Below are 16,109 nucleotides of genomic sequence, written 5' to 3' on the forward strand. Positions count from 1 at the left end.
AGTAGATTGAAAAAAAATTTTTTAAAGCAAAAAAAAAAAATCTACGACTGGGGATCAGATCTGGCTTGTTTGGTTTTCTGTTAATTACCCTAAACCCTTAAACAGATCACTTAACTGCTTTAGATTTCAGTTTCCTCATTCAAAAAAGTAAAGGGCTACCAGGTGATCACTAAGGGACCATCTTTTTTTTGTTTTGGGCCGCACCACGCAGCTTGCGGCATCTTAGTTTCCCAACCAGGGACTGAACCCAGGGTCACAGCAGTGAAAGCGCTGAATCCTCACCACTGGACCGCCAGGGAACTCCCCCACTGAGGTACCACCTTGACCTGAAATTTTATGAGTCCACGTGATACCTTCTCTTTGGAAACATGTATATCTTCTGGACACGTCAACACTGCGGACTGTCAGTGAATGGTTACATCTATGCTGCAGAGCCCTTAGCTGTGAACTGTCTTTCCTAGGTGAACAATTCAGCTGGCTTTTCCTCAGAAAGCAGTGCTTTCAAATTATAACATTTTAAAAGTATCTAATAGGGCTTCCCTGGTGGCGCAGTGATTGAGAGTCCGCCTGCCGATGCAGGGGACACGGGTTCGTACCCCGGTCTGGGAAGATCCCACATGCCGCGGAGCGGCTAGGCCCGTGAGCCATGGCCGCTGAGCCTGCGCGTCCAGAGCCTGTGCTCCGCGGCGGGAGAGGCCACAACAGTGAGAGGCCCGCGTACAGCAAAAAAAAAAAAAAAAAGTATCTAATAAACTAATTTATTCAATTTACCTCATGTCAAGCTTCATTTATAAATAGGATGACCATATAATTTATCACCTAAACTGGATACTTTGAAAGTAATAAGGGGCAGTTACTAATGGTTATGCCGGGACAAGGTGGCAAACTGCGTTTCAGCTTCCTTTTAAATTAAGTGGACCCTGCCATATAGCAGCATCTTCTGAGAGCCTCAAAAACGTATCTATTCTCTGAGTTAGCAAACAGGATTTTATGGAAATAAACAGAAGTGTGCAAAGATTTATCTGCAAGAATGTTCATTAAACCTCTGTCGTCCTTAAACCTTCACCTCTATCCCCTCCCTCCCTTACCTGAAACCAAGCACATCAAACCTCACAGAAAGACAGAAGCAATCAGGTGGGAACTGTCTCAATTCCTGGCAAGAACCTCTAATCTGTATTGTGTCCATCCTTTGTTCATTCTCTCAGCTTATAATAAAGAGATGTCTTTTCTCCTCACTTAGAGTAATCCTTCCACCTGGATGACGAGGCTAACCCTTCCCATCTTCTTAGAGACATTCCTACGTCAAAGACCCCCCTAACTCCTGTATCTTCAATTTCTCACTCCCTTCTCTGGTACTCCTCTCCATGGCAATCCTTCCCGTAATAAAAGAAGGGCAGAGAATCCTCCCTTGGGAATAGCCCTGAAAGATATAAAAACTTATATTTGTACCTTAAATAATTAAAATCTGTTATGGGAGAAGGGATGGAATAATCAAAGGAACAGAATAAAGAGTTTAGAAATAGACGGAATACACTTAAGGATCTGTCATATGATAAAGACACCATTTCAAATAAGGAAGAAGAGACAGCTCGTCATTAAATGGTCAGAGACAGGTAGTAGAAAATTTGGAAAAAAGTATACCTCTCTCTTTATATGAAAATGAATTCCATTTGATCAATGATTTTAACAGGAAAAGTCAAAGTATAAAAGTTTATGGTGACAACTTCCCTGGTGGCGCAGTGGTTAAGAATCCACCTGCCAATGCAGGGGACACGGGTTCGAGTCCTGGTCCAGGAAGATCCCACATGCCGCGGAGTAACTAAGCCCGTGAGCTGCAACTACTGAGCCCACGCGCCGAGCCCATGCTCCGCAACCAGAGAAGACACAGCAATGAGAAGCCCACGTACCACAACGAAGAGTAGCCCCCACTCACCACAACTAGAGAAAGCCCGTGCGCAGCAACGAAGACTCAACGCAGCCAAAAATAAATAAATTAATTAATTAAAAAAAGATTATGGTGATAGATCCACAAATTATTTGACTCTCTGCTTTTGAGTGTGGGCTGAACTTAAGGATTAGCTTCCAACAAGTAGAGTGCGGCAGGGAAAAATACTAGCTTTACAGTAGAGAAGTATGACAGACACTTTACCCAAGTGATCAAGTTTACCATTACCAGCAACAAGACATCCTGGCATCACACGATGTAATGTCATGAGAAGGCCTCCTCACCTTCGTGCTATGCCTCCCCCAAATCCACAACCTTAGTCTAATCGAGAGGAAGCAGCAGACAGACTCGGATCGAGGGACCTCCTACAAAGCGCCTGACCAGCGCACACTGCAAGTGCCAGGTCATGAGAGACAAGAAGAAACAGTGGAATTACCACACTGAAGTGGACTTGATATGAGAAGACGTGACAGCTGAAGCAATGTGGGGTCCTGGACAGAAAAGATCTGAATAAAGTCTGTAGTTTAGTTAACAGTACTGCACCAATGTTAGTTTCTTACCAATTGTTCTACAGATATGAAGTTAAGCTGGGTGAAGGGTGTATGGGAACTCCTCAGTGCTATCTCAAAAAAAAGAAAAAGAGTGTAAATATTTGTGACCTTGGATCAGGCAATGGCTTCTTAGCTATGACACCAAAAGCACAAGCAACAAAAGAGAAAACAGATACACTGTCCTTCATAAAAATGATAACTTTTTGTTTTTAAAAGATACCAACAAGAAAGGGAAAAGATAACCCATGGAAGGGGAGAAAATATCCGCACATCATATATCTGATAAGGGATTTGTATCTGGCATATATAAAGAACTAATTTCTAATAACAAAAAGACAAACAACCCAATTAAAAACACACAAAGAATCTGAATAGATGTTTCTCCAAAGGAGATAAACGAATGTCCAATAAGCACACGAAAAGATGCTCAATATCATTAACCATCAGAGAAATACAAATCAAAACCACAACACGATACCACTTTATACCCACTAAGACGGCTGTAATCAATAAGACATAACAAGTGCTGGAGAGGATGTGCAGAAATTGGAACCATCGTGCACTGCTGGGGGTGGGGGAGTAAAATGGCGCAGCCACTTCGGAAAACAGTCTGGCAGTTCCTCAGAATGTTAAACATACAGTTTCCATATAACTCAGTCATAGGTATATACTTTCTTTTCCATTAAAAATTAATTTATTCAGATTATGTTTTCCAAAAGAGAGGGTTCTGTGCTAGTCATCTTTGAAAGTTTTCATACCATTTCAGAACCACATTTGTCGGAATGAACATTTCAGATGGACTTGGTGTCATCTGGGCCTGAGAGACATCAAATGAAGCAAAACTGTAGGAGCTGTCCAACATCTTTTGTGGGAACTGAGTAAATGAGTCAACTGAAGACACAGCAGCATTACCTACAGGAGTCTGCTGAGCCAGACTGTCCAATAATTCCACTGAACTTCCAACGTGAGCAACAGATGGAGTCCGGACACTATTCATGGCCCCAGAAGGGTGCTGGCTTCCTCCTCCAGGTTTAAGACCTGAAGTTTTGAAGATGGCACTCGGTTTCCCACTCGCGACAAATCCTAGGAGTTGCCGTACTGGCATTCCATTTGAATCAGGACAGGAGAAGTAGACAGATCCTCCCATTCCCTCAGGAAATGGGACTGTTCCCAGCATAAAAACCACAGCACGGTTGATATTTTCATTATCAGGCAAGTCAACAACAAATTTATCCTCTGCCACTTGCTGTGCAGCTGTCTGCACCAGCCTCCCCGCCACCAAGCGGCCAAACATGGTGGCGGCTCCACTCAGCCAGCACAGACCCGAAGTCCTGGCGCTACTGCCCTAGTCGAGCCCAAGAACCTTCCAGAACGTGGCGGCGGATGCCTACCCCTCTGCTACACAGCAACTAGGCCAGCGGCAGAAATGCCTCCTGCCCCCGTGACCTCTGACCTCTCCTTCCTCAGGTATATACGTAAGATAAAAGAGAACATATGTCTGCACAAAAACTTGTACATGAATGTTCATAGGTACGTTATTCACAGCAGCCCCACAGTGGAAACGACCCAAATGTCCATTAGTGGATGGATAGTTGTTATCTAGGGCTGGAGGGGCTGGGAGTGATGGTTAATGAGTATGAGCTTTCTTTCTGGGATGATGGCAACGTTCTAAGACACACTGTGGTGACGGCTGCTCAACTCTGTGAATATACTAAACACCACTGAGTTGTATCCTTCAGATGACGTGATTGTATGGTGTGTGACTTGTATCTCAATAAAACTCTTGCTTAAAAAAGAACATTTACAGTCACACACAAAAAAGATTATGGGGAAAACAACTGTAATTTTTTTTAAAGAAACTTTGATTTGGAAAGCTTTTTCTAAGTGTGGCAAAAAAATCTCAAAACTCATAAGATCACTTAACTAAAAATTTAAAACATCTATATGACCAAAAAATGATATAAACATAACTGTCTTTTTTATTTTTGAGATTTAAACACTTAGACACACCGGCTGAATTGTGGTAGAGAAGTGAGGTCAAAAAGTCCAGTGAACTCATAACATCACCATATAAAATCACAGATGGCAATTCTATGTCCATCTCTGATGCCAGTAGTGCTAACACCAGGCTATGAAATGGCAATGATTTAAATACCCAATGAAAATAGAAATGGTAATTTGGGTGGAATTTGGATAGCACTTGACCCAAGAATGATTTCAACTAAATTAAGAGTAGGGCAGATAGTGTCCGATTTACTTTGATATTCCAAAAAACATAAAGCAAACTGTGGACAAAGAATGTCGCCTGTCATCTCAGTAAACAAAGGATGTTGAGGCCATGAAGCCCTCAGCCACTGCAGCTGCCCCCAAGAGTGCACCCTGAGGGGATTCAGGATGGAGAAAAGCAGGATACTGGCCCTAGATGGTATAGGTGCACATCAAAGGAATAATTTCAATGAGCCCAGACTCTTGCATCTTCCCATACAGGGAAAAGCACTAAATTCATTAACTTGAGATTTTTAGTTTTCTCTAATTAGCAGTAATCTTTTGATGTTCCAACTACCTGTTTTTTTTTGTTTTTTGTTTTGGTTGTTATTGTTGCAAAAACTCTCCAGATCCTGGCTCTTCCCTTATGTCTCTGGAGCAGTCCCTCAGAGCCGTCTCAGAGGTGGTCTCCCGGGCTGTAGTCCTCAGAATGCCTGTTGACTAAAACATAATTCTCAACTTTTACATTGTGTTCTTTTATCCCCCAGGTGACAGTGTGGTGACCACTAAGGGACCTAGAGCTGACTTCTCTCCTTCACCTGAACTCTCTGAGGAACAGGAGCCTTGGTACCAGCAGAGGCCTCTTCTGTCCACCTACCTCCTGAGAGACTCCAGACGAATCTGGGTGAGTCTCCCCTGGTTCTCAGAGCTCCAGATTATTGGTTGATGATCCAGAGTTTTATGTGGCGGTGTGTAACAGGCACCTGGCTCCCAAGCTGAAAGGTACTGGGGGTGGGGGGGCCTAGCTAAAAGACACTGGGGGCTCTGGACTGGGTGATGAGGTGTGAGGCTGGCCTAATATCTTTGCCTCCAACTAAGACTCCAGCCAGGTTTATGTACGTACAAACCTTACACTTACAAGTACTTACTTAATTGGGAATTAAAGGAAATCTTGCCTCAAAAATGACAAAGATGGGGCTTTTTTATTGTGCACACAGTTAAGTTAGAGAAAACCGGCTTGATAAGACACCTTTTCAGAATTCTGACCTTAAAGTAACAAAAGTCCTTCTAGGGGGAGCTTGCATTTCCCTTCCTGTGTCTTTGAGATGTAAACGTTCTACCTGATCTTCGGTGCTGTGTGTGTTTTTAAACTTGGTCTCTGCCATCCGGAAGGTAACATACGGTGTACATCTGTCAGCCAATCGAACAGACTGGGATTCCGAGCAGTCTTCTGTCTGTGCCAACTCTCAGGCACTTTTTTTGCCATCTTAACCTTCATCGTGTCAGCCTGCTCAACGAAGGCCTTTACTTTCTTAGACTATTTTTGGGAGTAAACCTTCTGGATCTTGTTTAGTCGGCACCCTCCACGCTCTCTTATTGGGAAGCCTCTTGCATTTTATTGGTTTGAGCCACTATTAAGATATACCTCATTAAGGGCCAGATGATGGATCCTGTAAACTGGAGATACTTCTAAACTGGTAAAACTTTAGAGCGCTCTCATAGTGAGCAGCTGTTTTACTGGCACCCATGAAAAAAACAAATTAGAAGGTGGAAAAAGACATATATAATGATTAACCTAAGAACTCCTTTAAAACAAACAAAGAACAAAACAGTTTGGGAAGACTTATTTGTGGTCTCTGCTTCCCCTCAATGGGTCTTACAGATGCTAATAAAAGCATTAGGCTAATTAATGTTAACTAGTTTAACATGGAAGTTAAAAAAAATGGAGGGAAAAGTCTAGAGACTTCTTCCTGACAAGGTGGAAATTTTAGAGACTAGTACCCCCCAAATAAAGAAATCTACAGATGGTTATTAATAAATGGGATAAATAAAATGGATGTTAGTGGGATTAAAACAAAAGGTTTTGATGCAACACTACCTATGGATGATGGGCCAAAGGGACACCCTATTGGTTCCCAACATTAAAGGGCCCCAAACAAGTCCACTCTACCCAGTTTAAAAAACATATATATTTAAAAGGCTGGAAGAAAATTACATTTAGATACCTGACCAACAGTTACTTGGGGCAACAGGCCAACTAATCAAATGAAAAGACTGACAAAAGGGCCTGAGTCTCTTGGTTCAACCCCTCGCTAGGGACCCCAGAGCCTTTTAAACAAAATAGATAAAATGGTTGGGGAATGAAAGAAAGCTTCTAGGACTCCTTGTATGACCAAAGCTTGTTGATTGGGTCCTAATGGGAACCAAAGTTAAAGGTATAAAAGTTGACAGAATTGAGATGGAAGTTTATAAAAATTGGTATATTTAAATAGGCTTTATATAAGATGTTTACACCTCTTTTGCTGAAATTGTGGGATAGACATGTTTCACTGGGATAGACATGTTTCACTGGGCTTGTGGGATATTTATTGTGAGATAGACATGTTTCACTGGGCTTCCTCTACTTGGTATTATAAGACAGGGCATATGAATCTGGCCCTCATGAACTATTAAACATATGAAATGAAACCAGTAGGGTTACCTGAGCCAATACAATATGAGGTAAAAAATGGGAACTAATATTCAGGGGTCAATAAAAATAATAATAGACATTTTGCTCTGGGTCTACCCTGTGCACTCAAAAAGAGGGCCGTTGTTAATGCCTTATGCAAGCTTTTGAAGTCATGATAAATTAAATCCTAAAGTTCTAGAAAGTGGAACTCTTGATTTTCAGTTTAGTTGGAAATCTTCTGATACAAAAGCAAATAAAGTAAGTATAGTTGGGCAAATCAATATTTTAATATCATTTAGGTGGCAGATCAGTTCTTCGGAGAATTAGGAGCAGATGTACCTTTCAAATCTCTACAAATCAGAAATGTAAATACAGCCCACAAAGACCAGAGACTGAGCCTAATTAGCTCAAACAGGTAAAACCTGAAACCAAGGGGAAAAAAAGGGAAAAAAGGCCTTTTTAAACTCAAACTGTTGGAAAGGTTTCCTCACCCAAAATCTAATTCATAGCCTCCTTAAGGGTTTATCAAGGACAAATACAAATCTTAAGTCTTTTCCACAAATAGTGAAGCCTTGGTCATCTGAGCAAACAAATTTAACTTATTCCAACTGTTACTTATAAACTAGTGAGTTTATATGGTAATACCTGATTCATAACTAAGCTTTTAGAGTGAAGCTGTGCAATCTCTAGTTTTGTCTGTTTATATGTCTGGGTGTACATTACATATAAGATGTCTCAAACTCTGGAAAATATTATCAAAATTAAACTTATAAAAGAGCTCTATTTAATTGACTTAAAATAAGCACTTACAAAGTAAATATTTCTAAATATAAAAGAAACTGGCCAGAGTGAATTTTGGGTGGTTCACATGATCTAGGAAATATTCAATATTAAATTAATATCTGATATTAAAGCTATCTTAAGCTTGTTGGTTTAGTCAGTACAGACATGTCTTACTTTTATTGTACCTAGGTTTACTGAAGGTCATAAGTTCATGTTATTTGTAACAGTTTGTCAACAAGAAAAAATTAAATAGTACCATTTTCATAAGTTACAAAATAAAGGTAAATGAGATAAGAGTTTTTAGGTGAACTCTTCAGGAATAATCATGTTGTGGGTATGTCTATCTTAAAATAGTTTCTTCAGATTTTTGGTAATTTGAGTTTTGACAAGTTAAAAATGATGGGAATTTATTGAATATCCAGGTTATTTCAAATAAGATAAAATACTGGAACGTTAATTGCTAAACAGGTCTAAATCTACCTACTTTTGTCTCCTTACGAGAGGGAAACTACAGATGTTTGGGTTTATTGGACACATGTCTTGTACCACACTGAGGAAAGAAATTATGCTATGAGAAGATGTATGTTTCTAGAGGTTTTAGAATATTCAAATCAGGAAATGCTGTTTGTGAACAAACAGTTCATAATCACTTGCTCCTTTTCAGTTTTTGCTAAAGATTAAGGTTTTTAAGGGTTAAAACTGTAATATGTAATCAAAGCTACTAAAAATATCAAGGGAAACATTTCAGTGTGCTAGGAAAGTAGGATGTATGTTCTCAGCAAAAGAAGATATGAAGAATAGAAATGAATTTGTTGGAAAAAGAAGGGTGATTTTGTCCTAGAGACATTTACTTCTCCTTAGAAATATTCCTTAAAAAAATTAAGGAACAAACTAATATGAACACAGAAAGTTGTAGAAGGTTTGCAGAAAGGGAGCCCTGAAAAGGAGTTCTGGACATGGTCAGGCTGGGATTAGATTAAATTTAATTAGGTAAATGGATTTTGTTATTAAAAATAGGCTGATGTAGGAATGGACTTGGTTCCTCTCTCTGTTAAGAGAACAAAGTTTTCACTGCTTTGGATAAGAGATTGAGTTTCCGTGACTCTAAGTGATCTGTTTTTGCTTTTGAAGTATTTTGTCACTTTCGTTAAGTGAATTAAGTGTTGTTTCACAGCGACCTATGATCCTATTTGACCAAGTGTTTTGAAACCTTTCTGGTACTTTTGACAAACTTCCCAAATCGAAAATTCTAACTAAAGTTCTTCTGACCCCCAGCTAACTCTGAGATGCTTCAAAGGAATCCTGAGATATCTTGAAGAGAGATATTAAACTAAGTTTATTTATGTTAACGTACATGGGAAACACTGTCAAATAAGCGGTGATAATACCTTCTAAGGTTAGATGTCATTCATATAGATATTCCAAAATTTGTAAAGAACTCCTAAAAGTCTGATATGTCCTGGTATAATGCTATCAGTCATAATTCTAGTTATTATCTTAAAATGTTGTTTGTCACAGAAATATCCAAGTTTCTTGTCAATTGCATTGTAATCAGATCTTTAACCATGCCATATTAAGTCTTTTGTCATTTTTAGACAATCATTCTTTTACTCTGATGCTTTTATATAATGAAGATCTTCAAGAAGATTTACAAAAAGGACTATTTGACAAATACAAGTTTCTGACAACTTTTAGATCATACCACTGAGCTGGAAAACCTTTCCTCTTACACTTACCCCAAGTTGATTAAGTATACCTTTGTAAACAAAGATGAAACATTTCTTTTTCTCTCTACCTGATCCCTCCAGAATTTGGCTTCTCCAGCTGGCTCCCCTGGGGACTTGATGGCTTATTTCGACCAGATTACAACTAGTTATACTAATCATTGTTTTAATTTGCTCTCTTGTTAGTTTCAAATTACTTATGACTTGGCCCTCTCTCTGCTGCACTCTGACCTTACTAATGTTATTAGCTGTATTATTTATATCCTGTCTATTTTATAAGATTGCTTTCTCTTGCATTACCCAATGTGTAACCAGGCCTCCAACAAAATCAATGATGTCTTAAGACAGTTGATCACATACATAACTCTAGAATAATTGCAACAGTGCAACTTTAGATATGGGAAGAAGTAACAAGGCAAAACAGCTCCTGGATCATCATCAACTAGTAAGACAGGCGCTGCAGAGAATTTTAGATTACCAACAGGGCCCAATCCCCAAAATAACCCATTGGGTGGTCTCTCAACAGAATCTTCGCCTGATCTAGGAATGAGCCCTCCTAGCGCCGTGGGACAAAAACTGGTCATGAAATGACTCCCAAACATTGGTCAAATTTATGAGTAAGAGGAGGCACTGTGGACAAAGAATGTCACCTACATCTCTTGATGTAGAGCCATCAAGCCCTCTGCCACTGCAGCTGTCCCAGCTGTGCACCCTGGGGGGATTCAGGATGGAGAGAAGCAGGACACTGGCCCCAGAGAGCAAAGGTGCACATCAAAGGAATGAGTTCAATGAGGCCAGACTCTTGCATCTTCCCATACCGGGCAAAATGCTGAATTCATTAACTTCAGATATCTGGTTTTCACTAATGAGCAGTAATCTTTTCATGTTCCAACTACCTGGCTTTTTTTTTTTTTTTTTTTTGCTTGTGTTTGTTTGTTTTTACAAAAACTCCTCTGCATCTTGGCTTCTCCCTGACCTCTTCAGAAGAGTCCCTCAGAGCTATCTGAAGAGGCTGTCTCCTGGGCTTAAGCGCTCAGTGTGTCTGCGAATAAAACGTAATTCACAATCTTTAGGTTGTGCATTTTTTTTTTCAGTCAACAGTACATACCCGTTAGGTGTAGTAATACACGCACGAGGTATAGAAACTTTAAATGAAATCCTAACTATTTAATCCACGATGGCCGAATTTGACAATTCTAATTTAATGAAATTCGTTGACTTTGCAATAGGTACACCTGTTTATTCTATAACCACAAATTAATTTAAAGAAACTAAAGATAAAAACTAAGTCCGTTGTGGGAGAATTCAATATCCTGAAGTAAACTTTTTTTTTTTTGACTTTTTAACCGTTCTTTTGTTTTTAAGTAAAACAAAACAAAACCAAACCCATCCCGCTGCATCATTCTACTTTTTTTTCTTAAGTGAAAGGAGGGGCGGGTAATGAGGTATTTTACCAAGTCATCCTGACGGCTCTAGGGGCAACCATGACACGACAAGCCCTTCAGTTAATTTCAGGCAACGCAGAAAAATTCCTGGCCCCAGATCCACTCTGGTCACTTGGGCAGCATTTGAAAGTTACTGCTGGTGGCAGAACGGTTCAAATTCTTAAGAAAGGAGTAGGACGACTGCCAAGACGCCAGCCAGCTGAAGACCAAGGGGAAAAGCTGTGCAAATGTTAGTTTACCCATTTCCAACTCGGCAACAGACTACGCCTGGGCTTCGGGAGGGGGCTCAGCACTGGCGCTCGGGGAGATTCCGCGGCGGCGCCGTGCTGACAAGTTTCCTCCGCCCGTGACCTCTGGCCTAGTTAGTTGTCAACTCTGCAGCTGGACGAGCCGGGGAGGAAGCCGGGGAGGAATCCAGGGTCCGCCGGGCGCTGACCGCGCGACCTCTGCCTTGGTTCCACCCAACGACGCGGGCCCGGGCTGCCCCGCGACCTCGCTCCCCTCACCCGCGCGCCCAGACCCCGCTCACCCGGGCAGGCCAGCCTGGCCAGCGGCACCTGCATGTTCACTGCAGTCGATACGCTGGCGGACGCCGCGGGAGGAGCTCGCGCTCGGCTCGCCCGGGCGCGTGACCTCTAGGCCACGGGGGGCGCCATCGCCCGCCTGCACGCGCGGAGTCTCCGCCTCCCTCCTCAGCGACTGCTCCGCCTTCATGACGCTCCCGCCTCCCTCTTGCTGTGCACTGGCGCCGCGCGAGACGCGACGAAGGCAGTGCTTCCGGGTCACGGACTGAGGGGGCAAGGGAAGAGACTCCAAGTCCCGGCGCTGCCCGCGGCTGCAGGCGGCGCGGCCTCTCACCGGGGCGCGGCCTCTCACCGGGGCGCGCGGAGGCCGCCGGAGCTCTGGGGGGCCGAGACCACCAATCCCAGGGCGCTTCGCGCGCGCAGTGCCAAGAAGGTGGGGCGGAGCGGCGCGCACGGCACCCTGGGAGGTGTTGTCTTCTGCTCCGGGAGCGCAGAGCTGCCCGAGGCGCACTCACTGGCACCTGATTGGCTGTCCCGAGAAAGTGACAGGGCTTCGCGGCCCAGGGCCGAGAGCGGCGAGGAGGCGGGCCAGCTGGGATTTAGGCGCGAGCGGTTGAAAGTCGGTTGGTATTAGTTCGGCCGCCGAGGTGCCGTCCCACCCCCAGCCCTCTCCATGGCGGACCCGGAGGAGCTGCGGCTTTCCCCGCAGCCGCTTCGGCTTTCCCCGCAGCCGCCGCCCTCCTCTGCCTCGTCTTCAGACGCGTCTTCAGCATCTTCCCCCGGCACCCCGGGGGGTTTGGACCGGACGGTTCCGAACAGGAACAGCGGCCGGCCGGTGGACCTGCTGGAGGAGGTGGAGCTGCAGATCGGAGACGTGAGTGCGGCCGGCGGGTCCGGGCCGGTCCCGCCCGTGTTCAGGATTCGCGTCGGGAGTCCCGGGCATCCCTCCCGCGCCGCGCCCGCGCCGGGGGTTCTTCGTGCTCGGCTGCCGGGTTCCAGTCCGGCGCTGTAACCCGAAACCGCGCAGTTCGCGTCGCCCGCCCCACCTCGTCTGCGGGGCTGAGGGCCAGGCCGTGATCCCTCTGCCGGGACTTAAGGCGCCCCCGTCCCGGTTGGCCGCCTGCCCAGAGCCCGCTGACAAGGCGATTATCTGTACGGGCGGACCCAGTCAGGACGGGTCACTCCCCGCCCGGTGGTCCAGACGGCTTCCACTAACGGGGCAGAGACCCCTCCCCGGGGTGTCTGCTGGGACGCCGGGTCTGGACGGCTTCTGTTGAACCTCCAATTTCCAAACCCCTCCTCCCCGAGGGGTCCCGGTTTCACGATTTAAGGTCAAGTGTAGGGTGTGTCTTAACTGGGAGACCCTCCCGTGCAGATCAGAAACTGCGGAGTGAACTCCGTTAATGTCTCGTTGCTCAGTCGGTATTTGTTGTTCTAGAAGATGGCGAGAGTGCTGCAGCAGTTTGTCTCTGCTGAGCAGGCTGGTTCCAAGTGAGTGCGTTGAATGCAGTGCGGATGTGTAACTTGAGGGTCTGTTCTTTGGTCTGTACGTTTTCACGGTCTGCCGCGTTCACAGGTAAAGACAGTGGAGCACGGCCCTTGGTACCCACGTATCGGTAAGAGCTGTGTCATAAGAAGACCTTCAGATACTTCTGGTACTTGGTGTCAACGGGCCCAAGGCGTCTTGTTGAGCTAAATGAGACTCTAGTGTATTTTCAACGAAAAAAAATGCTGACTGCTCATGTCTCATCCGTCATGGATTATCTTTCTCGCAGACATACTTCCTCAAAGCTTCATATAGAAGAACTTCTGGGACTTCCCGGGTGGCCCAGTGGTTAAGAATCCGCCTTGCAACGCAGCGGAGGCGAGCCCGAGCCCTGGTCTGGGGACTAAGATCCCGCGTGCCACCTGGGCATCTGAGCCGCGCGCTGTAGAGCCGGCGCCGGACAGCTAGTGAGTCCGCGTGCCCCAGGGACGAGCCTGCCTGCTGCAACTAAGACCCGGTGCAAGCAAAGAAGCAACTAAATTTAAAAAAAAAAAAAAAAGAAAATTTCTTAGGTTCCACGAGCTGATCAGTTCCAAGAGCTGATGTTTTAGTTTGTAGATTTTTTTACTTTGAAAGAAAATAACTTGGGCATTGGATTCGAGGTTCTAAGTTATTTTCAGGTTGGTTTATAAGATGTGGAGAGAATTTTTTTTAAAAAAAGCTTCTATTCTTTGACTTTTTTTTTTTTTATAATTTCAGGCAGCATTTTCATTAACCAAACTTCTTGAAGCTGCATCTGCAGTATCAGCTCAAGTGGAAGAGCTTGCCTTCAAATGTACAGAAAATGCACGTTTCCTTAAAACATGGCGGGACCTCTTGAAAGAAGGCTACGATTCCTTGAAGCCTGACAACTGATTTGACTGTAATAATCCATGCCACCTCATTTATGATGTGTGCACATGTACCGTGTGGATAGGATAACCACCAGCAGTTCTGTATACAGAAGATGAAATTTTTCTTGGTTTTCTTCATTTTGTGAAAACAGAATATGATGTTATTTTTGATGCTGCCCGTTTATCTTTAAACATTTTCTGTTCTCTAAACTTTCAAAGATTCTTCTACGGAAGTTAATTTAATCAGTAGATAATATTAATAATGCCACAGTGCTACCAGTAGCAGGTGGACCATTATTCTCTTCAGTTTGCAAGAAGATACCAAAACTTGCAGAGTTTGAAGTCGAGCTTTATTATATGGACCAATGTTAGATTCAGCTCCATTAGGCTAAATTCCCTAGAACCAATGATTGTGTCTTATTACTTATATATGTCCAGCAGCTAGAAGTCTGTTACACAACAATCACTAAATGTTTGATGAATAAGAGTTGACAACATAATTAAAATCTGTTTTTTCTTCCTATTTTTAGCATAAAGATTATAATTGTTTCTCGAAAAGATATTTGAGTCAGAACCTCATTGACCTGAAGGAAAATATTATCTTTTTTTTTTAAACAGGATTTTGAACTTTAACTGTTGACAGCTTTTTATAATATATGATAAATATTTTTCACCCTTCTATGATGCTTTCCAAAAAAGCGTTTACTGAAACCTGTCTTGAAAGAATGCCTATATTTTTTCCTAAGGTTAACTGCTTTTATGGATATTTCTCATATTTGATGTTGTTATATGTTTGCTCTCTTTAAAGTGCCTTATCAAAATTGTGGCTCTGTATTATTTTGGAGCTTGGCAAGTAATAATTCTAAATATAATAATTCTAAGCAAGTTACTTTTTTTTTTTTTTTTTTTTTTGCGGTACGCAGGCCTCTCACTGTTGTGGCCTCTCCCGTTGCGGAGCACAGGCTCCGGACGTGCAGGCTCAGCGGCCATGGCTCACGGGCCCAGCCATTCCGCGGCATGTGGGATCCTCCCAGACCGGGGCACGAACCCGCGTTCCCTGCATCGGCAGGCGGACTCTTAACCACTGAGCCACCAGGGAAGCCCTAAACAAGTTACTTTTTAAAAATGCATCAAATTTAAATGGTGTAATTATTTTCCTATTATTCGGTCTTCATGACAGTGTTCTATTTCACTTGTCCCGTATCTTACGTTGCGCTCCCTCTCTCTCTCTTTCTCTTTTTTGGTGGGTTTGTGTCGTATATGTCAGTGATTGAACCAACTAATTCTCTTGCTGTGTAACTTCTGGATGCCTCCGATACAGTATCTTACTTCTCTGTAGGTAAGGAGGTATGTACGGAACTATATTCCCAAGCCCCACAATGGGCCTGTGAAAGGGGACACATGGATGGGCAAAGGATAGTTTTGTTTAGCATATTAGGTCATGGTACTTGATTAATTTTTTTAAGTTAAGGATAACACATATGGTGTGTTCCTATACCAAAGAGATGCTTGTTCTGATATTAGAAAACTGTTTTTCTTATGTGTCATGAAAATTGCAATTTTTAAAATGTACAGAAATAAACTTTTGTTCAAACCAAATGTTATTTCCATTTCTTTGGGTTCATTATTTTAAAACTTTTTACTGAAATATTTCAAACCTAACAGGAAAGGTGAATGATTTGAAGAACACCCATGTATTCTCACCGTGTGGATTTACTGAATTAGCAGTTGGTATGTTTTCTTCAGATCTATGCATGTATGTAAATGTTAGATGCATTTGAAGCTTGTTTTGTTACCTCTTTGATCCCATCCCCTTCTTCTCTCCCCAGAGATAACCACTGTCCTAGAGGTGGTGCATATTCTAGTTTGCATTCTTGTATTTTTAATACGTATACACGTTTTCATAACACTGCAAAGTACTGTCCTGAAACTAATACTGTAAATCAACTATACTTCAGTTTAAAAAAAAAAAACACTACTATTTTGTGTATGTAGTAACCAGCCTCCAGAGGGCCCCAGTGGTCTTCTCTCGCCTGAAACCCATGGCCCTGTAGAGTCTCCCACGTTGAATAGTGCTGACTTGTGTAAGTACCAGCCTATT

General features: G+C 43.0%; 3 protein-coding genes across 5 annotated transcripts in view; 1 reads left to right on the plus strand and 2 right to left on the minus strand.

The window, feature by feature from the left end:
* ETFDH (electron transfer flavoprotein dehydrogenase) overlaps positions 1-11,774 on the minus strand; it is a 35,080-nt gene extending 23,306 nt beyond the window's left edge. For all 3 annotated transcript variants that reach the window (XR_013828016.1, XM_079919503.1, XM_079919502.1), the window contains exon 1: positions 11,635-11,774. Coding sequence is in view for 2 of the 3 variants with exons in the window: in XM_079919503.1 (XP_079775629.1) it covers positions 11,635-11,668 (34 nt within the window). In the remaining variant the exon portion in view is untranslated. The remainder of the gene's footprint in view (positions 1-11,634) is intronic.
* LOC307185347 (protein Hikeshi-like) lies at positions 30-11,759 on the minus strand. The gene is made up of 2 exons (XM_079919505.1): positions 11,635-11,759; positions 30-5,202 (listed from the first exon to the last, which is right to left on the minus strand). The coding sequence occupies exon 2, from the start codon at positions 3,788-3,790 to the stop codon at positions 3,233-3,235; it is 558 nt and encodes a 185-aa protein (XP_079775631.1). The 5' UTR covers positions 3,791-5,202; positions 11,635-11,759; the 3' UTR covers positions 30-3,232.
* Positions 11,775-12,282: 508 nt separating the features above from the next.
* On the plus strand, positions 12,283-15,692 carry LOC307185348 (uncharacterized protein C4orf46 homolog). Its single transcript, XM_079919506.1, has 2 exons — positions 12,283-12,503; positions 13,875-15,692. The coding sequence occupies exons 1-2, from the start codon at positions 12,303-12,305 to the stop codon at positions 14,028-14,030; spliced, it is 357 nt and encodes a 118-aa protein (XP_079775632.1). The 5' UTR covers positions 12,283-12,302; the 3' UTR covers positions 14,031-15,692.
* The last annotated feature ends 417 nt before the right edge of the window (positions 15,693-16,109 follow it).

The sequence above is a fragment of the Stenella coeruleoalba genome (genome assembly GCF_951394435.1).
Source record: "Stenella coeruleoalba genome assembly, chromosome: 4".
Classification (NCBI taxonomy): domain Eukaryota; kingdom Metazoa; phylum Chordata; class Mammalia; order Artiodactyla; family Delphinidae; genus Stenella; species Stenella coeruleoalba.